The following is a 26,969-nucleotide window of genomic DNA, read 5'->3' on the forward strand; positions in this document are numbered from 1 at the left end:
TGTGTGCCACACAGACCTGCCTTGTACGCGGCCACTCTCTTTGACTCACCTTAATCCCTCATCAGGGAGGTATAAGAACTGACGTACAGCACCTATTAGCCTTAAATTATATCCCTTACCCCCTTACTGGCCTGCTACCAGACCCCAGAGCCCCCATAACTGTCACCACACAGCTCTGGCCTTGGTGTGGCATAACCACGTCAACATTGGCCCTTTATTAACGCTAGCTGCTTCTAATGAATGGCTTTAGCCTTTACACAATAAAACAGCCAATGTATGTTTGTGTTTTGTCTGCTACTGAGCTCCCGTATTACACACACTCATTCAAAGCCAGATGGATGGACGGATGTCATTTCTGGGCTCAATAGGCGCCAGTTTAGTTACTGTTGGAAAACGAGCTGTTTTTAAAGTACCTATCTAATATTGAGGGTGGAATGTGAGCAAACAGGACCCTGCTTGTTTTTCTTTCTGGTTAAGTGTCAACCAATTTATGCAAATGTAACAGAAAATGGGCCCAACAGCCTGCTTGCTTGAATACTACTCCTACTTACAGTTGGAGGCCTGATAACATCACAGCCGCAGGCATTGCTGCTTGCATACAAGAGAATTGCATTATAATACACGCAGAGCACAAACACTCTACCAACTACAAGACCTGTATGCAGACAGGATGCATTAATACTCAAAAAATAATTCCACAGTTTTTATTGATTGTTAATGACTAATGATTGGCTTGAAGTTCATTTTATACATCGTCATCATGGTTACCTGTAATGGAAATAAAATTAGAAATGACAGCATCATACTATTTCTCTGTCTCCGGTAATGTCCCTCTCTTATCGGATATCCACCCAACTCTTTAGTGAGAAATTACAGGAATAGGTTCTCTATATACTTGGAGCAAAGAATCGGAGATGATGACAAAGTAAAAGAAGGGAATGATGAAGAGGATGAAGAAGGAGTTACTCCTGTGTCCTGTGTTGATTGAGATGGGATGTCCAGAGCGATGAGATGACGTAGTTGACCGAGCCAGAGCTATATGAGTCTCTGGATGGGAGCTTCGGCTTCTCCGAGCCTGTCTCATCAATGTGACACACTCGTAGAGACAGAGCCACACACACACACACACACACACACACACACACACACAAACACTCATACACATGCAGGGGAGGATAGACAAAAATATAGTGACACCGATACTCATTCACACACCCCACTCGTGTACATGGTGCTTTTTACCACTGAGGTATCGTGATGGTTGTGCTGAGATGGTTGATATTGTTATCAACATATATCCTGCAAAAGGTAACGGCCAGTGCATATTAACTGGAAGGGGGGAACGGTGACATACTGTAGGTCTGGAGGAAGGAAGGAAAGGAAGGGAGGAAATGAGAAAAGAGCAATGGAGATGAGGGAAGAGGTAATGTGATGCAGGTAGGGAGGGGGGTGTGATGCTCATTTGAGGTCTGTTGGCTACTAATTGAAGGATGATTAGTGACTGACCTATCTGGTTGTGTATTAGGGACTGGTAAATGTGTGTCCTGTTCCTCTCTTCTAAGCTGATGCTGCAGCCACGGTTGTTTTCCAGATAATTGGAATCAGCTTAATCATGGGCGGGCCTCTCGTGATTGTAGCACATAAGAAAATATGAATATGAATGGATGAATAGAGCAGCTAATGTGATTATGAATGATTGGAATTTTTTTCTGGCTACGATATGTGGCGTCGTTTGAGTCACACACAGCTGGGCTCAATATAAATATTTCTTTATTCTTTCTTCTTTTATTTTCCTTTCTTACTTTCTCATTTTCTTCCTTCTATTATTTCTTTTTTCCTTTCTTGCTTCACTAGTGTTCAGTATAACACTGCATCTGTGATGCGTGTTTGCGAGAGAGAAAGAGAAAGAGGATTGGTGGATGAATCAGCCAGTGGGTGGAGAGAGAGCGAGAGACAACAAGAAAGAAGGAGGGAAGGATAGAGGAGTAAGAAAGAGTGGAGGGAGGGTGAATGAGCCAGTGGGGGTAGAGTGAGCAAACCGGCGAGTGAGGGAGAGGTAGAGGGAGGAGAGAAAGAGGAGGGGGATGTTGCCGCCGCTGCGACTGTTTCTCCTGTCAGTCGGCTGCTGCTTGCCTGGCAAGCAGGAGGGAATACAGAGCTAGAGAGAAGCAGAGAGGGGCACAGAGAGGCTGGTCGGGGCTGTGTTTTGTTCTAGCTGCACTATTGTAGCACAGGGTGCCGCAGACACGCTGTGAGGAAGTGGATTTTGGCACTGGACGCAGAACTGCAGATCCATGGATTACCAGCAGTGAGTAAGCTTGACTGCTACTGCCACTCTACTAACCCACTCGTCATTTTCAACAGAGGGGTTACCCCCACAGACTCACATGGCGGGGAGTCTGGACCCTCTGAAGACAGAGAGGCAGGGAGGGAGGGCAAACCAGATAGTCTGAGCATTTTCACACCTTTTTTCCCCCTCTGCTTTTCTCCCTCCATTTCTTTCAGTCTGCCTGTGTGTATCTCAAGAGTGTGTCACTGATGCTGTTGCTTGGCTCTCTACAGGAGGGATGCTGGAGGCTAATGTGGCTAACATTAGCATGACGGCCAAGCCCAGTGAGCTGGACGTGAGGTCTGCTGCTGTCTCCTGCCAGGAAACTTCAGCCCAGGCCATGGCCTCTAGGAAGCCCCAGGCCAAGCCTTCTGCTCTTCCCCCGGGACATTCACGACCCTCTGGGTCAGAGCTCAAGGTCTACCGGCCCTCCGCTGGATCTATCCCTATCCCAGTTCCCAATCCGTCCAGGCTCCGCAAGCAGCGGTCACTTAACAACTTGTGTGTGCTCACTGATGCTGAGAAGAAGCTGCACCTGTACCAATCTCCACGCTGGAAGGATGATGCGAGCCGGCCTGGCACAGACACCAACAAGCCGGGCCAGATTAAGACAGTTCAGGCTGGGGGTGGCAAACCACCACTTTCTCGGACCCTTTCAAAGTCAGAACAGTCTCTTTTCCAGGGTAAGCCCAAATCTTTCTGCTCCCCATCGGTGACTTCTTACGGGAACAAGCCGAGTCGAATCCCTGCCCCTGGTAAACCACGGGGACCCTATGCTGAGGTCAAGCCCATTAGCAAGGCCTCTGAAGCAGGCCAGAATGCAGACATAGACCCTGCAGACCACCCAACTAAGGCTAACTCCAATGGAGCAGGGAACACTGGGACGAATGGCAAGAAACTAGGGGAGAGGGAGAGATGTGCAGCTCTGTCAACAGAGGAGAAGAAAGACAGGAAGGGGATAGAGGGTGAAGAGGATAAGAGCTTTCTGAAGGTGGACCCAGAGTTAGTGGTGACGGTTCTGGGAGACCTGGAGCAGCTGCTCTTTAGCCAGATGCTTGGTGAGTCTGCTGTTATCTTTATTTTGCATGAACACATACAGCATGACAACAATTAGGACAGGGTACGATTATGTCAACATGTTAACAACAGTTACTTATTGATTCAGTATGACAGGTAAACATCTCCTCTCCTCTCCTCTCCTCTCTACACCCAAACCGTTCCCTCAGCTCTGGCTGTAGCTCCAGCATCAACAGTGAATTTTAAATGAGTCCAGTCTCTATTGCAGCAGAGCATAATGTCAGTGTGTTATTGTCAAGTGCTTTTCACTACACAATGGTGAGAGCCCTTGCTCTGTAGGTGGTGCAAATCCCTATGTTTTCACCACTGTGGCAGTCATTTGCTTTGTTTGTATGTGTAAGATTGGTTTATGTTGTGGTTGCGTGGATGTATGTTAGCTATGTGTGCTCGCATGAAGGAGCTGAAGTAAGCAGTTCCAGAGCTGACATTGTTTTCTTGTTGATTCATTAGGTAACACTGGAATGATTTGTCCTACTCCCATCTGACCCACTGCCACAGTGAGCTAGATATATATTAACCTATCAAATGCCTCCCTTCTCCCGCTCTCATTATATCTCTATCTCACAGGTTTCATGTCTCTAACTATACCACCCTGTTGGCAGGGGAACCTATTATTTTGAAATTGAAAGCAGTCCACGCATGTATGCGTCTATTTGTGCGGTAGTAAAGAGTCTAAACTGCATATTTCATGTCGATGCCGCAGCCACGGCATCTTCTGGCTCACGCCGAAATCAGCCATTCGTTAATAAAGGCCGTGTGAGTAGAACTAGTGGGGTGTGTGTTTTCACTCGGTAAATAAAACGGCTGCATATTGAGTCAGGCTCTGGTCACAGTGGGCCACATATTTAGCCTTGCACCACTCCCTCACCCCCTCACCCCCTCCCTCCCACCTTCCCTCCAGTTCCATTGATCTCCGGGCCACTGACAGATGGTCACTATCCACCCCCCCCCACACACACACACACAGCACACACACACACCCTCTTGTTACCGGGGGCAACGTGTGGAAGCAGGGAGGGGGTGGTGGCATGGGCAGGTAGTGAGCGTGCTATCATTCACATAAACTCACACGCAAAATGCACACACATGCACCCAGGACTACACACTGTCACACACTGGGGGGCGACTGTACCAGGACACATCCAAAGTTTTAGCTAATGGGGGTGTATTGCGAGAATGATGACTGAGTTTGTGACCTATTATTCATTCATACACACACACACACACACACACACACACACTGTGTTTTTCTCTTTTTATATATTTTGCTCATTGTCTCTCCATCTCTCCCCCTTGTCACGATAACATCAGAGAGTGAGGGAGATATGGAGAGTGGGTCGTTATATCTGTCTGGATGAGAGGAGATAATTTTCTGACCATCATCAAACCACTCTCTCTGTCTTCCTCCGCTCTCCTCATTTCCTCCCTCTCTCTTCACCAGCTCGCCTCCTGCTGCACACCCCCAAATCACAGCTTGTATGACCTTGCCCCCGCAGCCCTCTATGTGTATGTGCGTGTGTTTCTGTACTGTACATGCTGTGTGTGTGTGTGGTGTGTATCTGTGACCTTTTTCCAATCCTTGTGGTAACGTTGCTGGCGACAAGTTAGGAAAAAGAGTAAAGTAGAGGGTAAGAATTTAGATTCATGGGAGAAAAGTGAAAGGGGACGACTTCCTTCACAGAGGGAGATAAATAAGAGAAAGAGACAGTGGAGTAAAAATAATGGTTATAGCAATGATCTAAATTTCTACCTGGCATCCCAAGTGGCCGAGTGTTGCTTTGGGTCTTTTCAGCCTACCACAACCTGCCAGAGTTTTATCATCAAAACCACATTTGGTGTGTATATAGTTGTGGGAGTACGCACACGTTTGTGTGTGTGTGTGTGTGTGTGTGTGTGTGTGTGTGTGTGTCTGTGTTAGGAGGAGGTTAATTGTAACTTGCCCTGTAGCTTGCGGCTGTGGGCTCATCTTTTATAGTATCTGCTTCTCCATTTCCGATGGGACGCTCTGCTAATTGGTTTCTGCTCTGTGTGTTCTGTCATAGGAAGATAGATTATAGATGTTCAATGGATCATTCCCTGTGACCCCCTCCTCCCCTTCCTATATACATTCCCACCGTCTTCCCATCTGCTTCCTACATACAGGAAAGTGACGTGTCTTTGTATCGTATTATATCATGAAAACTTGACCTTAACTCGGTCATACCACGTTGTTATGGAAACTACATGTCAGCTGTTAGCGACAGGGAGTAAAATATGGGCCTCTTGTCTCTTGAACATGTTATGTTGTGTGACAGCTACCAGCATGCACTGTGGTACTGTCCTTTTGATATTAGCCTCCAGTTGTAGGCAAAGATAATGGAATGCCACTGAGGTCTAATCATTGGGATGTACTGTATAACCGAAGACCATCAGCTATGCACTTAAGGGATAACCGACCTCCCACACACACACACACACACAATGGAGAAAAGAAAAGACTCCAGGATATGTCAAGGTTAGGCCTATATGTTTATCTTGCAGGGTGATTTAGGATTAGTTTCAGTATAATCTGTTTTTCTTTAATCGGACATACATGTTTTACCACTGAGAGATGAAGAGCTTTTTCATTAATTGGATTTAGAGAATTACTTGACTTGTGTGTCCACGGACAGCAGCTCTGGACTTGCAGAGATAATTCTCCCAAATGCAGCATGTTTTATAAGATGTCTTGTTAACGGCGTTAGCATTAAGCTTGGACATAGATGCAGGGGATGATGAACTCTGTAAATTCTGCCAATAAAATGCACCGACCTGAATGACACCATGTAAAGCATATATTGCCAGGGTAATCTAAAACACTGAACCTCAGATGTGTGCCACTAATGACACCTTCCAGTCCCATCAGCACCCATAAAGAAGTGTATGCAAGAGGGTAAGCTCCCTAAAGCAGTGGCCTTTCCCAGCATGGGGCGGGCTCGGTTTAGAGAGGTGCTGTCTAAAGACACCAACAAGCCTCCGGATTAGGCCTTGCAAAAAGATAATGAGAAGATTCAGCCTCCATTCCACTAATCACACATCATCTATCACCCTGGAAAAGGCCAGCTATCAAGGCTAAAATGAATTACAGATTAAAGGAAAGGACATCTGTTTGGATGGAGATTTAGGTACGTATTAGGGGGGAATTTTTCTTTATCAAGGATGAAATAGAGAAAATAGATTTAGGTTAGAAGATTGGAGATGCTGTGTAGTTTTGGTGTTTGCTGAGCCGATCGTAGGAATTGGGAGACTGTGTTACTTACAGGCTCAGCAGAGGAGAAGTGAATAACACTCGGTGACACATGAATGCTCATAAAAGAAGCCTTGACTACCAACCTGCTTGTTATTTCAAAGTGACGTTGTATCGTTTGTGCGCTTGATGGCTACTCGTGGGAGACGATGCATCCTAGTCAGCTGTCTGCGGAACAATAAACCCCACAGAGAAATCGACAAAGCCCAAAAAAGAAGACACACACCGAGGCAAACACAGGCACACACACATAATCCTGTTCAAGAGAACTTAACAGCGCTGCAGGAAATAGCAAAGCAGCTGCAGCTTTAAATGTCCAAAGCTCACACACACACAAATTCAATGTGTGCCACACATGAGTCACTGATATCCTCTCCTGTCTACTCCCCTGTATTCATCTTTTTGGCAGTGACAGGGTATTTTTCACTCTTAGTTCCTCATTCCCTCCACTGTGATCGCAGTGCTGCTGAGTCTCTAATGTGATGCGGGTGCGGCCTGAGCGGCTGGTTCCACCCCGGGCTTCGCTGACTGAGGGATTCAGGGCAGTCGTCCTCCCATCAAGGAGGCGGTGACGAGCCAAATTAATGCAACTGCCAAGGAAAGTGAGGAATAAAGCATCGCTTCGATTTTTTTTCTTCCTCTCTCTTCCTCTTCCTCTCTTTCAACTCGAATGTGAGTTGACGGGTAGCAGTGTTCTGTCACCAGTCAGACAGCAGAGAAGGATATTTCTGGCAAGTGTTTCAGGAGGACAGAGGACAATCTTTCTAGTGTGAGGGAGGGATTTTGTCACCAGGAGTAGAAAGGAAGGTTTGCACATGGTTGCATGTATGATGGTGCATTTTCTCTATTTGTGTGTGTGTGTGTGTGTGTGTGTGTGTGTGTGTGTGTGTGTGTGTGTGTGTGTTTATAATGCATTGTGGTCAGTCTCTAAGGACTTAATGTAGGAGCCATTGCATTAGTGCTGTCTGCTTCCTGACATCCTCTTCCTAAATCATATTAGTCCACTCTGTGTTTTTGTCTCACCAGCTCTTACATAACACACATGCAGATACTCACATGCTGATTATCACTAAAACAAAACAGGCATATATATATACAGTATATATATATTTGTGGTTAACTAATCTTTCCAGGCAATAACAGAAGCCTGGTATATTATGCACAGTTTACTCATAAAACAAAATGTAAATGTGTGTGTGTGTGTGTAAGTAAAACTTTATTTATAAAGCACCTTTTTTTTAACACGGGATACAAAATTTTTTTTACAGTAGTGTCAGTACAGAAAACACAAATTCCAAGTGCAAAGCACAAACAAGACAAAACAACAATCAAAAACACCTACAAACACAACACACTTCGGAACACACACGGTTACCATGCCGATCAACCCTTGAACTTACGGCAGATCTAACGTGAGGGGGGAGATTTTGTTTCAAAGTATGCGTGCTAGGACAGCAAAATCAAGTTATCTAGGCCGTTTTGTGATGACGAATGCTGTACTATTTGTGTTTTCCTCGTATGAAAGGTCTCCGATAAAAGTGCGTTTTGTTACTGAGGTGTATGTGTGCATGTTGTAGCTGCTGTAAGGAAACAGTATTAGTCACGTACACATGCATCTGATGACAGTATTGTGGTTAGCTTACATCAGTGACAATGCTAATGCAGTATCAGTGGTGTGGGTCAAAGCTCAACCAACAACAAGAAATAAACAGAAACGTTACCTGGGAACATTATGACGGCAAATCAGTGTCAAAATCCACGAGTACAAATAATTTTTTATGTTTTATGTGATTTTGTCGCGCAATTCAAGTCTTATTAAGTTACGTAAATTTTTTTTTTCGACTTGAATTGGAAGTTTGCACCATCTGTGCACAATCTAGCTGCAATGTTGCAGCTACAAAATTGAGTTGGAGGTCATCTGTAAACAAACACAGTAGCATACACATAACAGCCATTTAAGGCCAAAATGCAGACATACATTTCGAGTGGAGATTTTGCCATAACATGCAAACCGAGTCAGATATCCTTTCAATATCTATGTTTTTATTGGACCACCTTTGCTTCATGACAATATGAAAATATTAGATACACAAGATGTTTCTATGTGATCAAGTACTTTGAAATCAGGTATTTGATTTACCAGATAACCCTCAGCTTTTTCCCTATTTTCTGACATTTTAAACCAAAAGACTAATTGATTAACAAATTAAAATACATTATTTTGTAAAATATCAGTGGAATTACTTGCTAACTTGCTGTCACCAGTTCTACCGTCTTACCCATCACCTTATTAACAGTGCAGGCACTGCACACAGAGTGCAGACTGTCCGCCTGACATGTAAGAGCGGAGCTGCAGCTGGGTTTAAACACATCGTAAAATACTGTTTCACAGGAAACAACCCTCTTGAACAAAAATACACCCCAAACATTGCCACACATTATGGTCTGCCTTGGCTCGTTGCCGCTATGTAGTCAGCGTGTGTCTGTGTGTCGGTATGAGTGTGTGTGCAGCTCAGTCTGTATTTAGAGTTTTCCGGCATACACAGGAAGCAAAAGAGATACTGCTGAAATCTCTAGATGTTTAACTTTCATGATGCATCTCAAACACACAACACACGCACATCCATCATGTTTTTTTTTTTTCCTCCAGGTAATATTCTTTTTGACAGTCACATCTGCATACCACATGTGTTTATGTGTGCTGTGTGAGTTTTAGATCGTCACTCAAAGCCTCCTCATTTACCCTCTAAGCGCATAGCACTCTGCCTTCTAAGCAGATAGGGCTGTGGTTAAAGAGATATGGAGAGTGTGTTTACGTGTGTTTGTGTATGGGTCAGTGTTCAGAGCCAGGTTTTGTCGGTGTGGACATCTGGACTGAGAGGATAAGAGAGAAGATTGCTGCACAAAGGATTCTGGGTCTATCAGTAATACTTTCATCTGTCTATTCACATGTCTGTGTTTCTCAGGCAGTCGATGTGTTGCTCATCCTCTCTGTTGTCTGTAAAGGTATCACTCCTGCATAAGCGTTTCCAATTTTTAAATAGATTTTAACACGGTTAGCTGCCCCAAACCACTGCTGACTATCTTTCAATTTCTTCTCTTTCTCACACTTGTGCATTGACAAGCTCATCATGTGTTCAATCTTTGCAATCGAACCAACAACTGTTCAGATTCAGTGTACACAGATGCAGTATTGTGCTCCAATATGCTCATTAGCCATTCATGCCACATATCAGATATGATCTTCAAGGGTCTAATATCCTGTTGCGACATCCTGGTGAAGCGGATGAACTTTAGTGCATGTGTGTTTGTGTGTGGATGCACATTTGGGTGCATTGGCGTGTTTGTCCGCCCTGTCCAGATGTGCAGGAATGGCTGTATGTTGTAATGCTTCCTGTTTTGCTCACTGTCTTAGGTCAGCAGATGGCTGTGATGCTGATCTGAGTGGAGACAGAGGACAGAAAGAGAAAATACAGGGAACGCTATACTAAATGTCAAACAAAATATAAAATAATGAACCATTTTAGTAGCTTGGCAGGTTCATATTCACATTGTGACAGGTGTATATCTGGGTTATCACATGCGCTACCTTTGTTTCACCTTTTCATTTTTTGCAAACCATGCCCAAAATAAATATTATCAAAAAGAGCAAGACGTAAAAACTTGAACAATAACAAAAACGTTTTACTTGCATCCTGTTTCTTTGATTCTTGTATGTCACTTGTCAGGAATGCTGTAAAAACACTTCGGAAACCTATTACTATTTTAAAGACTTGCACATATCGCTGAACGTGCAGACCTTTGGTGATGCAGTAGCAGCGAGGCTCAATCACACACACATCTATCACGTGATGAGGGCACTGTGGCCCGAGGAGTGTTACGGTGACACTAACATATGTGCAGGCACGTGGACGGGACAGGGACAAATGAACTCTGGAGGGAAGGAAGGAAAGAATAGAATCAGGAGCCATTACTCAAACCTATATTCATAGATATTCTGCAAAACTGCACTTCTCGCTGGTAAAGGCACACACTGTCAAAGAGGGATGCCATGTGGCTGCACAAACACATAATGGCAGACCAGTCCTGCAAGGACAGAGCCATTAGTGTGTCTTTGGGGAGGTTTTTGTTCTCTTTCTAATAGAGAGGAGAGTCAAGTGACCCAAGAGAGGAAACCATTTATTTATTTTTATTTTTTTTACTCTGTCTGCTAGCCAAGTAACCATCAGGCATCCCCATCATGAAACATACGTTTTCAACTTCCTCTACTTTTAAGGGATAAGACTTCCATTTATATTTTTCATATCAGGTATTCGCCATGATATAGTTTATTTCACTGTGCCACAGATGTCCATTATTGTCCAAAGACTATTAAAACACATAGATGACACACTGTTGCACTGGATGACATGTTCCTACATTATTGATGAACACTTGCACTGCATTTTTATTAATCTTCAGCTGCAAATAGTCCACAACAAACCCATTTAATCCTGTTGGAGTCTTTTTTGCTAAAACTATAGTGCCCAAATATTTTCGGAGATTATTTTACATTTAAAAAAAAGAATATATTTTGATGCATTTTTAAAGATTCACATCTTCATCATGAACAAATAAGCTTGGCGCTGAGAGCCTGACATTGCAGGAAGAGCTAGAATACTGCATTGGTAGTCGAGAACTTTTCCGTCCTTTACACCTCTGACTTCATATTTCTTTTGCTTCTTTTCGGTTTTTCTTTCTTTGTTTTGTCTGAGAGCAGACTTTCATTAGGATGCAGAAGTTGTCCCACTCATGCACTACATGCATGCAATTACAACAACACTCTCACTCTAACCTGCTGACTCATTTTAAGAGTCTGAGTCGGCCATTATGCTCCTCAGCTAGTTTTATAGTGTGTGTTCACAAGTGTATCAAGTTGAGAAGGTGTAGCGCCCCGGTCCCAGCACCTATGTGGACATGCACACAGGCACTTCTACACGCACACACACACAAACACACACACACACACACACACACACACACACACACACACACACACACACACACTCAGTTTAAAACAGATCAGTGTAATTCATCTACTCCCCTGGGGAGCTGACAGGGATATTTGCATCCCTAATTCCCCCACCACCACCGCACTTCCCCCCCCCCACATGCCAGCTGGGACCGCCAGGGCAGAGGCACAGGGCAGGAAGTCTTTTACAGACACGCACACACATCCACACAGGCACATGCGTAATCATGCAGACCGTATCTAATCAATTTGACGCCGATGTTAAACAAAGCTCGCGTTTAAGGGTAATTAAAATTGCCCAATTAAAGCCTGCATGTGTGTGCGTGTGGCTGAATGTGTCAGACTTTTGTCTGTGTTTGCATGTTCAAGGGGTTCTTTGTTCCCATTAAACCTTTGTATTAACAAATAACAAAAATGGAACATTTTAAAGCTGATATCTGGCTCTTTATATCTTGAATTCCCATACTGTGCTCGACTGCCTTTTAATATGAGCAGCGCCAGCAGAACAAAGTAGTTCTATTTTTGCGTATTTATTTTGTTAAGCAGCATTTGCACTGTGTGTGAATGTGTGTGTGTGTGTGTCTAGTGTATGTGAGCAGCAGAAGGTTGGATCACAATGGCTTCATCATCCCTCTCCGCTGAGCTGCCTGTCCCCAGGGATGCCTAATCAATTGTCTATGTGGCCATTCTCTTGAGGAGAAATCAATCTAGCTTTGTAAATCGGGTCTAGTGCAAGTGTGTGTGTATGTGAGTAGCCCCACCGTGCATATGTGTGTGTGTGAGAACAGTGTTTAGTCTGCAGCTGTTGTTGAGATTGACACCTCTGGCAGCTCAAAATTTGCCCTCCTCACTCATTAGAATGGTCTTCCCCCCTTTACCTCCTCTCTAGCCAGCTGGACTGTTTCTAGGAGGGGTGGTTGTGAATGGAGTGTGTGAGGGAGGGAGGGGGTTGAGTCTTTTCAGGGTTATGTGTTAGTAGATTGCTTCAGTATATAGAATATGTTGTTCCGTGGGCTCATTGTATAAAAGGGGAATTTATTTAAATATTTAACAAGACAAAAAGGTTACAGCCATGGTAGTATTTAGGCACAGCTGGGCATTGAGCTAAATGCTAATGCCAGCATGATAACATACTCACAAAGACAATGCAAACATGCCGTTGCTCTCCAGGTATAATGCTTACCATGTTCACCCTCTTAGGTCAGTGTGCTATAATTTGCTAATGAGCAATAAACACAAAGGCTGAGGCTGATGTGAATGTCATTAGCTTTGCAGGTATTTGGATGTCCCATTGTTGTCTTTATTTGTTTGTTGTTTTCGTGTTTATCACTAATGGCATATGACAGAATATCTGATGGGCGGACCGCAGGACAGAGTGCAGGACTCTAGTGGGGCGAGAGGAGGTGGACTCTGTGTTCACGTCATGGTTGGTGCTCGAATATAGTCAAAGTTGATGGACAATGTTTTTCCTCATCGGCTCTCCAAAGTCAGTAGGATTCATCTTCTGGACTCCATGAATGTCTGTGCAAACTTTCACGGTGATGTTTTTAATAGATATTCCACTTTAATCTAAAATGCCAATCTTTTGGAGGAAATGGCACGGGATCAACAAAGTCATTGGACCACGAATGCCTGTACAAAATTCTACGACAATCCATCTAATAGTTGTTGAGATATATATTCAGTTTTGACCAAAGTGGTGGACAACGACAGCCATACCCTGTTAACTATCAGTTTTTTGTCCATCTAGCAATTTCTTTAAAGCAAAGATTTTCACATGAGAACTGAGCGATGGCTTTTTTAAAAATCAGTTGAGAAACTTGAAAATGTTTAACTGTAGATAGATGTATAGATGTATAGATGTATATGTTTGACAAGAACGACTTTGTAACACAGTGGTGATAGTAAGTACGAGTACACTTTTGTTTTTTTAATTTATATTTTCTTCTTACACTGTCGTTCAGTTCTAGTAAATAATCTTGCTGTGCTCATTTGGGAGTCAGCTGGCCAGTTATAATGGTCTATTGACCTGAACCCCAGGGGTAAACAGGCTGTCCCATATCTTAACACTATAACTCTTTTATCACCATCCCCCCCCCCATCACACATAAATACACTGAGCCGGAGAGAGAGAGAGCAAGGGTCAAGGTCACGTGATGCAGCGTAGGTGTCCTGATTGCAGTCTATGTGAGAATATGTGTGATAGAGTACATGTAGTTTCTTCCTGGTTCTCAGTCTTATGTCTGTCTGACCATTGCATGGATATGAAAATCCTATGATAGTAGCAACAAAAGTGTGAGCAGGGCCCCTTATCAAGCTCTCATATTGACATGTTTTGGAGTAAAAAGTGAAAGTGAAACATGTTTTGTTTTCTGAGCATGAATAAATGGTGCCTGTATCACTAAGTGGTTGAACCACTTTGGTTCTTATATTGCTTCCAATCTTCCAACCCACAGGGGGAATTATCTAGACACTCAGACACACACACACACACACACACACACACACGTATGAAGCAGCAGTCTGGCAGGATAGCCCAACATGAATCTATATAGCCCAATCTGAGCAGATTACAACAGCAGGGGGTGAGACAAATGCCAATATGTTCCCTGGTGGGTTTAAGTGAGAAAGGCTTTTGGTTTATTCTGATAGCAAGGGGCAAAGGGGCACAGTGCAATGAACGGGCACCAGGGCATTGTGACAGAGGGTGCTTGGAGAGGAGTGAAAGATGGATCCAGACAGATGTGACTGTGCATTGGCTGGATAGACTGGAGTGTGAGTCCTGTCTGGTCTTAAAGGTCTTCTATGTTGTTTTGTCTGTCTGACTGCCATCATATTTGATTTTGTTTGCTCCACTGCCATCTGGAAAAACAACTGCGCGTACCCTGCCACTGTTGACTCTGTTTTGTCCTTTCCTTTTGTAGTTCTCTATTTTTATTATTTTTGACAGTTGTATATTTATTTATTTATTTGTTTTATTTAGATGATTTGGTGTAATCCTAGAGTTTGGTCACTGATGGGAACTACTCTGACTAATGATCAGTCTGCATGGTTATTTTTGAACAAAGTCAATAAATAAAACATCCATGATCATCATTATCAACTCATATATGGTCATATTTCATAGTGTATTTATGTGCATTTGTACATACTGTATATAATATAAATGTTTGAACAGGTAGACAGTGTTCTTGTCATCCACTAATGATGTAACATGTGTATATGCGCCCCTGCAGACCCAGAATCCCAGAGGAAGAGGACCGTGCAAAATGTTCTGGACCTTCGACAGAACCTGGAGGAAACCATGACCAGCCTGAGAGGTGTGCAGCTCAGCCACAGGTCAGCCACACACACACACACACGCACACACACACACACACACACACACACACATACAAACACAAACAGGACTGCATGATATTGTACAACAGAAACAAAAAGAAAAGACAAACAAGTGAAAGAGAAGAGCAGTTGAGATGGGCATTCTTATTGACATTGCTAACAGTGTGTTGGGGTGTGGTGGTTAACTGCCGGTGGGCTTTAAGAACAATATCAGTATTCCTGATCGACCAGTATCCATTAGTCTGTCCTTTTCTACCTCCTCTGCTTTCTCTTTGCGTTGGTTAATACGGAACTGAAGCAGGATTAGCTCAAAGCTGACTTCAAAGCCGACCCTGCCAATGCACAGTCACGACTCATATTCAGACACACAACAATACATCCAATAATGCTGCGATTAAGTGTACGTGAGCTTTGGTGTGTCCTCTCCCTCCCTCTGCTTCCTATCATTGACTGATTCTGATTGCGTTCAGCATGTCTTCACGTTTTGTCCTTGAGAGCTTCCCCTCTGTCTGCCTGTCCGTGCATCTCCTGCCGTGTATCCTCTCTCTGTCCCTCGGTGGGAGCTCGTATACGTGAAGAGCAAATCAGCAGATGGTTCCCTGCTGGAATACATTTCCTTTGCCATTCATACTTTTATCGTAGTGTAATAACCTTGAATCACTTCGCGCTGTCCCTGAAGACATATTCTGCTTTGAGGCCTAAAGCCTGTCGGTGGAAGTTTCCTGTGCAAACAAAATGTCATATTTCCTGTGAAAAACTAGTGTTTAGAGTGAGAGATTTGCATGAATTGAACAAATGGATTGGTGAGCAAGCGAATTGTTTTGTCTACACATACTTTCCCTGATATATGCCGAATGCATAACAAGAAAAAAGCCTCTGAAAATCCATTCGAACAAGACAAGTAGCATCCTCTCTCTCATCCTTTCTCCACGTCTTTCCTGCCTGTTTTATGCTTCATTTGAAAACGTTTTCATTGATGGTTTCTGTGGAGATGATTCTATATCCTGCAGACAAGGTTCATTTGAATGAAGCATGCAAATGCATGTACTGTCACACAGTTTAAGAGCCAGTAACCTTTAATATGCAAATGCTCAACCTAAGCACAAAGCAGTGATGAGCTCTGCTGCTTTAACACAGGGAATGCATGATATTGTGATGTTAGGGATGCTGGTATTTGTTGACTCACACAAATGACAGTGCTCTGCAGGGCACAGAGGAACATAAAGGCATGTTTGCTGACATGGATATAACATCAATGCACATTACTAATATGTATACACGGACACCTGAAAACCTATTCCCTAAGCCTGTGTAAAATCCCTCTGAGAGAAGAGGATGCAGGGTGGGGTAAAAAGGAAAGATGATTGGATTCACTACCTGTCTGTTAAAAATGAGCTTGACCTTTTCATCCCTTTAGGGGAGCACAGTGCTGTGAATATTTCCCAGCAATCCCTAAAGCATACCCTCTTTTTCATTCCACAGCTGTGTGGAGGGGACCGTGTGCTACGACAGCGATGAAGCTGCTGCGTTCTCAATTTCCAGTCTATCAAATCGCTCCTCTCCGCTGTCATGGCGCCAGGGTCAAGCCAGTCCTCGACTACAGGCCGGGGAAGCTCCGTCCACGGGTAACAGCCAGTTGGACGTTCCCCTCCGTATCAGCCACACTGCTCGTATCCAACTAATCGAAGCGCTGGACGACTCGGATCCGTCCCTTCTGAAGGGAGATTACCTCTGCAACAGCAACCTCGGCAGTAAGAGCCCAAACGTCGAGGATGATGATGATGATGAAGATGATGACGATATTGATGATCTAGGGAATGGGTAAGTTTTGTTCTTTTTCATTTGAAAATTATGTGTTTTTACTTCTGCTTCATTAGTCTGAGGAGCATTAAGAATATTTTATGACCTCATGACGCTGCAGCCGGCTGCAATGAGGATACATGTGTCTCATTAATTATAATAGCATTGCTTGTGAGGGGAATCCTGACACCTGCCAACTGTTACAACCCCACAGCTGCAGACCGGCCTGTAGTTAGTGGTTTACTAGCACAACAAAGCCTTGATCAGCCCCATTACAAGCCCCGCTCATAGTGTCTGCCTTGACACTGGCAGCTGGCTCTGCCCTAGTCAGAAAGCAGCCCTCTGGCACAGTTCAACAATGATGTCACAATCATCGAGCCCCCTCGCTGCTGTCAAATTCAGCTGCGAGCTGGCTTTGCCGGCAGGCTTCGATGTGGAGGACCCCTCACAGCGTTGGCTCTCTAGAGCCCCCTGGCAGAGCTAGAATGCAGGTGTCTTTGGAAAACTGGTAACTCTTTCTGCCTGACCAATGTTGGATCAGTCAGACCTGTCGGGGTCAGAAGGAGTTTTGTTTAAAACTAGCCATGGATCCCTTGAATCAAAGGATTTAAAGTTGAGCTCACATCGACAAACAACGTGAACTATTTCAGCTTAGTTTATGAGAAATGTTCCTCGGCATGTTTGCTGTGTTGTTTGAGTAGTTGTTAGGTGATATCTATGAAAAGTCACACTCATCACACATACACACCCGTCTGGCCAGCACAGCTGAGCAGTTTACAGGAAAAGGGTCTCTTACCTTAATTTGTTATCTGCTCTAAAATGAACTGGAGAGAAATGTGTTTGTGTGTCTGTCTGATAGATAGATAGAAATGTGTGTTGTGTCTTTGTGAAGATTGTTTTTCTTTGCCAACTGAATGAGTGACGGATTCTAAGAGAGAGCATGCTGATAGCTGCTGTTCTTGTATAAATTGTTACTTAGCTCACTGAGTCTCCGTCAGTCTGTCTCAGTATGACAACATGTTAAACCTTGTGACTTGACGACCAATCAAGAAGAATTATGTTAATTGATTAAGTTCCACGTCAATCCACAAATCTAGGAAATTAAGTTTAGACGGTTTATTGCAGAATGACCTAAGTTGTGTTCCCCTGGAATTCTTTGTTAGTTCTGGAGAACTTGCATGAGGAGGTATGACGCAACAATTTCAACTCAGTTGCACACACAGCATCATGTTTCACTGACCGACTCTCTCAACACAGAGAAGAAAAACACATTATCTCATTGCAAACTAGGATTCTGGCAGTATGTCGGTGTAACGCTGCAGAACTCGTCCAACCAAACTAAAGAAACTCCTCTGCTGGCCACCGCTTGACATCTCTATGGTAACCACAAAAATGCACCCCCAGTCACCAGGAAATCAATTGCAACACAGTTCAGGTCCCTGTAGTGTTATTGTGTATCTGGTCAGGGCCTCCAATTAGTGGGGGTATACATGTTTATATTGTGCTTTGTGGGAGGATGCAAAACAAAAGGCCAAAGGAAAAAGATTGAGAAAGAGACTCACGAACTTGCAGAAAGACAAAATCTGCAAACAATAGAAAATGCTGGTTTTCTTTTTAAATCAAATTATGCTTAAACTGGAAAATTCAGGGCATATCTAGTGCCTCCACACAGCTCTTAATATGGTGAAGACTATGTAGACAAAGCACAGAGAAGCCGGGATAACAACACACACAGAGGGAGAGTGACTTCATTCTCTGCTCAGACAGACATTACTCCTCTATATCTTTACATTGCAAATAGTTGTTTACCGCTATATTAATATTCTTAATATTGTAGAGAGAACCTTTACGTTAAAATTGTGAATTAGTTAAGATAAATGTAAGATCACAATGTCTATATAATTTTAAAAGATCCATTTAGTGAGCCTTTAGGCAATGGGTGGAATAATCTGTACAATCTAAAGTAACCCAAAACAACAGCCCTTTAATGAATCCTTGACTTGTAGAAATTGTACTGTTCAACTTTTGTTAAGGTTGTATCTGGTAGATATTTATTTTATGGCTGCAACTAAAATCTCCTGAACACCCCTCACAAATTCCCACAAGTGACATCTTTGTATCCAACAACGCCCCAAAATATTCAATTCACTAGAAAACACAAGAGCAGCAAATACTGCCATTTGTTAACCAGGGAATGTTTGGCATATCAGTGTGACACATATCATCTTTTATCAAAATTAATTTCGAGGAGATCAACTAATATCATAATCAACTTTTCATGTTGCCCTTTATTGAATAATTTATATGATCATTTTGAGTCTGCAGGCTGTAGTCCGGTACCTGCTGCGGCTTCAAACTAGTAGGTCTTTACACTAGAGGGCAGGCTTGTGCCGCTGTTCCCTCCCTCCATGCTGTTCTCCACCCAGTCAAATTGAAGTGGCACCATGCTGGATTACTCCCCCTTATCTCATAATTTATGACACATACTCATCCATTATACATAGAGGCACTTCCCCTCTCATACAGGGGTCACACTACATTACCATATCCCAGCATATATAATACATAGGATTTCCCCACATAAATAATGTATCACAAACACACATGTTCTTTGTTTGGGTTGTGTAGTAGTCATCTCTTTGTTCTGTGAAACTGTGAGGAAACAGTGTCTTAAAATACAAGAGGCCATAAATGCATATGGGTGAGCGGGACTTGACTCATCATGGGTCTCACTGTGACTCACTGTATAGGCATGACTCACAATCCCATGCAAAGGTATAAGTTTACCGTGACTGTACCGTGACCTGGCTGACACACAGACCCTATACTCTCACACACACACACTGAGTCAGGACCCCTTAAGTCAGTTATCCGTTTCCTGTGCTTTTCTAGCATGGGCCTCTTGTTGTCTGACGCGTACCACTTACATCTGGAACCAGACCCCTCCCAGTATCCCGCTACACTCTCACTCACACACGTCATTCTCACCGGGAAACAGAGAGAAGGGGGACGATGAGCAGGTCATTCCCCTTAGCGTGTAAACAGAGATGAGGTGTGGTCCGGTGTAGGTTCAAGTTTTACACTTAATCTGGTTCATTTTTTAAATTACATTTTATTTAGCATTAATTGACAGTGATGTTTAATGTCAAAGACGTTGCTGGAAGTAATAAACCAACACTTATGGTGAGACTAAAATGCACTATTTATGGGCTATGATGTTAGCTCAGTCTTTCCTCTCCCCTGATTCCAGCAGCAACAGGCAAACAAGCTCTGATAACGCTCCCTGTCCAGCACCAACTGACTGAAGCAGGGGAAGAAAACTAAACATCTAGCAAGCTAAAGACCCAGATGTTTTTCTCAGGAGTTGGTGTAAAACAAACAGACAAACTAGGCCAGACACGTTGGACTCCAGTGGGATGATTATGTGGCCTCAGGTGCTAGATGTGAAAAGCTGGAATCTCACTTCTGCTGTATTTGCCTGTGGTGTGGATCTGTACAAGCTGATTTGTTAATCCAGCATCCTGTTGAGAAATGTTCCCTATTTTTTTCTTTCAGAGTTTTGGGGAACATTTCAGGAAAGCATTGCCACGAAAGAAAATAAATTATTCCTTAAGGCACTTAAGTTCCATTATCCAACTTATCATTGTTCTCTCCATTTACTTTGACAAGTACAAATTGTTTTCACGTTGGTTTCACGAATGTAGTGCTTCGTTCACAGCCATTGTAATCTATATTAATAACCAGCCTGAATTGCAACTGTATCACCTCGTCTGTGTAACATTCTCTTGAGATCAAAAGTTAGTCTTTGTAGCGCTGGTGAGTCTGTGAAAGTGGCATGGGGGAGTAACCTGGGAGCATTTTGAAATACTCATGGCCAAAAATACTTTGCTCAGAATACAAGAATAATGGCTCTATATGTGTGTACATAGCGTGCTTGATAGTTGGTATTGATTGCCATTGTTGTCATTGGAGTGCTGATAATGGGCTCAACATGCACACGCGAATGTGCAGACGATTGGATGAGCGTGTGTCTTGTCGTTTTTGCCCAGCTGGGCGCAGACGCTTTTGTTTTGGGATGGAAACGCTCCCATCCTCGGCCACCTCCCATCAGTAAACGCGTAGTCTCCATGGTTACACTGCGAGACAAGCTGGTTCACTGCACTAAGCGTCTGAATTATGAAAACATTTGTTTGGAGCAGGACACGCACACGCAGACACACATACACCCTGAGCTCCCTTAAGCTTTTCAGTCTGCTGGTTTAAGTGTTTTGGTTTAGTGCTGTCTGCTTTCTAGAAAAGCAGAAGTGAGCTGGTTGCTCTCCGTGTCAATCCAAAACAGTACAGGGAACTGAAACAGAAAGAGGAACTTTTAATAGAGAAGTCATCTGTTTTGAACACACAAGATGCCTCGAATAAGCTTTGATGGCATGAGTGGAACTTTAGCCTCATGCCTGCCACTAAATGTTTTGTGCTATTTAAAAGACTGGAGGTCATTATCCCCCCTTAACTGATGGCTATCTGACCGTATCGACGGTTAAACACTTCTAATAAGGTGTAACTGCTGGACCTTGTCATTACCTGTAAACCTTATTTCCAGTGGGACAGGGCAGCTACCGACAGTGTGCGTGTGTGCGTGTGTGCGTGTGCGTGTGTGTGTGTGGATGTAGATAGGAGTGCTATTTCTCTCAGGACAAGCTCAATCCAGCTGTACTTTGACCCCACCTACAGGCCAAAAACTAGAACTTCACACACACACACACACACACGCACACACAGAACATAATGCAGCCTGACACATCTGATTAATGAATCCCTTTTCCCACATCTGGATCGGATTTATGTTACAGGTGATGGATCCGCTCTCTCTCTCACTTACTTATACTCACTCACTCACTCTCACTTTCTCTATCCCTCTCCCTCACACACACACACACACACACACACACATCCTGATGTGATCCTCAGTAGACACACCCAGGGCTTCCCTCCTGCTAAGAACCAGATCTTTACACTGTGACTCATTCGGTGGACCAGTTACAGACCCCCTCCCAAAAACAGCACAGCTCTCTCCCCCTACCTCGACGCAGTCACAACATGGGCTGACATCAGAATGGGCTTGTATAAAATATCTGGTGCACGGGAGAATAAATTCTTGTGTGCATTTTTTGTACTGTGTGCCATGAAAGCACCTAATGTGTTAAAAAGGTTAAAGCTGAAGATGACTCTGGAATGACTTTTAAGACTGACTTATAGGCTCAAAATATGATATCTGGTCTAAATATCTCATCGCAATTGGATACTTTGATTGCCTATGTGTGGCTGTTAGTATCTCTAGAAGTCACTTTTACTTGATGTTGAACTCTGAAGTAGGTCCATCTCATTATATTCTTAGGAGCTATTGCCTTTGCCATTAAAAGACTGTACCAGTGATTTTGCATGTTAAGCCCATTTACTGCAAGCGATTCAGCAAGTTGTGCTGGAGCGTTTAAATGTTGAAAACTTTTTTCCAAGCAGTCATTGGTTTCCTACCATTTCCATATTTCATGAAAATCAGTTGGCATATATTTGAAAGCTGCATAATGCATCACAATAAATGCCAAGTCTGCATTCCTTTTTGTCAATGTTATTGTGGTGAGGTAATCATGCAGACTTTTCAAATTAATCTGGACTGTGACTGTATTACTTTGTAACAATAGTGAATGAACAGCATATTAATGAGGGCTTAATAATTGCTGTGGAGGATTTTACAACTCTAAGCAAGTTTCAAGAGTCGGCGTCTTGATTTTTATTCCATGCAGAAAATAATAGTACCCCGAAAAATAAAAAAACATAATAAAAAAACGTAAATTCCACAGCATGTGTTGGAAATGGTCAGCAGTGTTATTAACAACAGCATGATGTGTATGTGTGTGTGTACAACACTGGTGCGGTCCTTTAAGACAAATGTGCTAATCCAATATTTTCACAAAAGATTAAAATGTCTGCGTCAAGACTGCCCCCTGTCTCACCATGTCTGTCTGTCTGTATGACATTGGGTGTCAGAGGCGGTGGTGAGAGGCAGATTGGGGGGGGCGTTCAGGAGGGTGATGGGCCGTGTGTTGTACTTGTCATCCACTACCTGCTCCTCTCTGGGCCTCTGGGCCTCTGTGGGATGCTCCTGTGTCTCTCTCTGCTCACTGCCGCGTGTAATCGATTATTTTTCCTGTCATTATGGAGGGAAGTTGACTGAGAGGAGGAGTGCGCTCTCTCTTTGTTCCAGCACGTGTGAGCAAAGCACTAAGGGCGAACACACACACACAAACACACACACAGCATTTCTTAAAATAAGAGCCATTCACCATGATCACATGAGCATATGGAGGTTATTTTGTATTGTATTGTATTTTGTATTGTAGTCTGCATGCAGTTTGGGTGGCTTATGAGTTTCATTTTGAGTTAACAAAGCATAAAAGCCATACTGACACTATAGGAAACTTAGTTTGTATCTCGTAGCTGAGTTTGTATTTTAATATATTATTCATGTGCTTGGCTATTTTTCTCAGGGAATATATAATCGGCTTCAGCTGGAACAGCAGGACACTGCTCACAAACAATTATGACATTAATCTGCACACATTAAAAGATTTAATACTGAGTAACATATGGGGCTGTGGGGGGATTTGCAGTGCTAGAAAGCCCCTGACAACCTCCTATTTCAGCGAGAACAAAATCCTTATGTACCTTTTTTATTCTCTTGTGTTTGCTGGGGCTGTTTGAGCCGCACGGTTTCATTATTAACCGTCTTAATTCACTATTGTTACATTACATACTTTACTTTTAGTCCAACAAACGGGGCCCAAAAAAGGTGAATGAGACCTTCTCATAATTGTCGGTTCACCCTGGGACACTTTCACTGTTGCTAAAGAAAATATTTACAGTACTTCTTTTTATTCAGTCTCTTTTTCTGTGCATGTCTCCTCTGTCTGTCCACACAGATATAGGAATGCCTCCTGTCACTCTGCATGGATATGTTTAGTTTGACTACGGGCCATTTCAGTATTGTGAAACATACTGGTGTTGAGCAACAAACACATGTGCTGGATCGGAGCTTGGGAACTACACTGACAGTACATCCCTCGGACCGGTTTTGCCACATTCTGCCTTGGAACGAAAGAAAAGTTTGAGGAAGTCAAAGAAATGAATCTTTTCTCGGCTTCCTTGCTGTCTTTTCCTTGGACTTCTACAGCACATATCTAATATTTCCAATAGGACTATACTCTCTCTAAGTTGAAGGCCATTTCATTCAATTTAACCTAATCAAATGACAAAACCATTGCCACAGCTACTGTCGCCTATAGACGGACCCCCTGAGGCCTGGTAAATCTCGATGGAGAGGCTACGGCATAATCCCCACTAATCCCTGGCTTCCTCTTATGGCAGGTTTGGAAAAGAATAAGAGAACTCAGGGACTTGGTCAGCACTCTGCAAGGACAAGGAGGCATAGGTAGGGGGGGTTATGGTGGCTATGGTGTGTGTGTGCATGTGAAGGACCCCCACGTAATTTAGAGGGAAGTGTTACCATGTCAACAATAAGAGCGTGCAAAGGAAATATTGTGTATGTATGTGTGTGTGTGTGTGTGTGTGTGTGTGTGTGTGTGTGTGTATGAATGAATAATGGATGTGAGTCCATTGTGTGTGAGTGAGAGAGGACTCTTCTTATTTTACAGAGGTTAAAATGTCACGACTTCTGCCTGATGACTAACTTCACCATGTTTCCTTTAAGGAGAGCGACCGATCCCGCTCTTCCTGGAGACCTTTACTGAATTCACTTTATTTTATTTTGTTATGATATATAATCACACCTGACCTGTAGAAGACATGAAAAGGAGGAAATGACCTGAAAATAACAACTGATGGTGAACATGATGCTAAAACAACAAGCATAGATATAAACCATATAGACTGACATCATTCAGTCAATAAACCTTTGCTTTTAGGACTTTGGAGGAAGGCTTCAGATTTAATTAGTTACTGGAGTATGAAGAATATACTACAAGGAATGTGGGTATAGGAAAACCTGGTCAGTTAAACCACTCAATCTACTACTTTCACCATTTTTATACAAATCCTAGAAAGATGCCACAGCAAATCAAAAGTAATAAAACTATAGTTAGTGGGCCTTGAGTTCATATTTGTATCTAAGCTAGCATCTTATGACCAGATACTTGAAAAAATAATGAAATTCCAATCTACCTAGGCTTACCTTGTGCTAAGTGCTCCATAGCAAATGTTAGCATGCTAAAGATGGATAACATGATGAGCATTATACTCTAAACATGAGCATGTTAGCATGCTTAACATGTCTTTTTTTCTTTTTTCTTACTGGATTTCCAAGTTGAAGAATGAACTATATGACAATAACTTTAAGAATAACAGGGACACTGATTCTGGAAAGGGATCATGTTGCTAGTTCATTTTTTTAATACTAAATAAACATAGTAATACTAATGTAAATATATTTAATCTCTTTTACTATTTATGTAAAAAATGTTTTGTCATTAAGACTATTTTGTTAACAAATGAATAGGTTCATTCCTGAAGATTGGTTCCCACAGTAAAGGACACCCAACCCCCCCCCCCACTACACACTCACACACACACACACTCACACACATACACACCCACACACACACACACTCCCCGTCACCTTGCTCTCACTCATTCATGCCCTCCCTCTAGATCTATACCGCCTTTAAAGTACATGCTTGGTTCCTCTGTAGGGGGTAAATTAATCTGCATGGTTAAGGACAAGCTTTTGGATGGAAGCTGCCTCAAATCTTTGCACGCACGCACACACACACACACACACGCACACACACACACACACACACACACACACACACACACACACACACACACACACACTCCATAGAATGTGCACACTAGAGCTGAACCTTTCAGAGGGTTAACAGTGGGGTGTGATGGGGGTTTGTAATCCGCATAAGAATTAACTTTGACTTCCTCCCATTGACTCCCACCGTGTTATTCTCTTGAGTTGTTTCGACATTAGTCACACACTTCTCTTTCTGCCCTCCCACCGTCATTGTCCCTTCCTATTCTTCTCATTAAGCCATCTCTTAATCTCAACCTGCCCTGTATGCACCAGTGCTCCCAACAGTGAACATATCCTCATTATTTTAGCTGAACCGGTTACAGAAACCTGTTGACCTATATTTGAACTGTTTAGTATGGTGGTGTTTTTCCTGTTTTTGGGTTTGTTCTTGTTCCTCTTGTTCCTCTCTGTCTCTTGGAAGACAAACCATCTTTGAAGTCAAGTTTTCTGAGCAGACCTTGAGAACAGCGCTCTCTCCAAGCAAGAGCCTAATTAGATGCTTTTGGTGGTCCAGACATGGAGGGTCCCTAAATTAACCACAAGAGCACCTTTTCAGACGGGGGACGCACACTTTGATGTTCAACCCCGAGTGTGTGACTGTGAGGCCATGTTTTCAGCATTTGGGTTTCTAAAACCTTTGTCTGTTGTTATGTTAGTGAGCTACTAGACTGAACATGCAGGCTGGTGTACCAACTATGATTTGGCTCTGGCTATTTGCCAGGAAATCAGACAAAAGAATGTATGTGTTCACGGATCTTTTTAGTGTTAGTGTGTGTGTGTGTGTGTGTGTGTGTGTGTGTGCATGTGTGCGTGTGGACAGGTAGAGAGTGAGGAAAGCAAGTGTTATAGTGTGAAGGTTTCTGAGTGATAAGGCCAAATAAAAGACATCTGAGGATGACAGTTGAATTCTAAGTTGATAGTAATAGAAGTGATAGGATTTTCTTTGTGTGATTATGAAGAGGAGTATTTCAGTCTGATAAATGTGTGTGGGGGGGTGTTTTATGTTTGTTTATATACAGTTTGTGGCTTAGCAAGTGTTGAATGTGCATCTGTGTGTCTGTGTGTGTGTTCCGGGTCTGATAAGGGGGATGAGCTTTCCCAGGTCGCTTGTCTCTTTCATCAGCAGAGGAGTGACAGGTTCCCAGGGTCATATGGATGACCCTGCCTGTATACTGTCATTACACAGTTACATCACCACCTAATTATACTGGCCTACTGCACCAAAAACACACACACACACACACACACACACACACACACACACACACACACA

The 26,969-nt window shown here is 43.1% G+C and overlaps 1 protein-coding gene across 11 annotated transcripts in view; it reads left to right on the plus strand.

The window, feature by feature from the left end:
- Window positions 1–26,969, plus strand: part of nav1a (neuron navigator 1a) — an 81,216-nt gene that overhangs the window by 16,043 nt on the left and 38,204 nt on the right. For 7 of the 11 annotated variants that reach the window (XM_031844435.1, XM_031844434.1, XM_031844436.1 and 4 more), the window contains 3 exons: window positions 2,563–3,387; window positions 14,919–15,021; window positions 16,507–16,845. In XM_031844435.1, coding sequence (XP_031700295.1) covers window positions 2,563–3,387; window positions 14,919–15,021; window positions 16,507–16,845 — 1,267 coding nt within the window. Of the gene's footprint in view, window positions 1–1,780; window positions 2,313–2,505; window positions 3,388–14,918; window positions 15,022–16,506; window positions 16,846–26,969 lie in introns of those variants that run through there. The other 4 variants (XM_031844445.1, XM_031844444.1, XM_031844443.1 and 1 more) reach the window with 4 other exon arrangements.

Source organism: Anarrhichthys ocellatus, unplaced genomic scaffold (genome assembly GCF_004355925.1).
Source record: "Anarrhichthys ocellatus isolate YVR2014 unplaced genomic scaffold, GSC_Weel_1.0 scaffold5, whole genome shotgun sequence".
NCBI classification, from domain to species: domain Eukaryota; kingdom Metazoa; phylum Chordata; class Actinopteri; order Perciformes; family Anarhichadidae; genus Anarrhichthys; species Anarrhichthys ocellatus.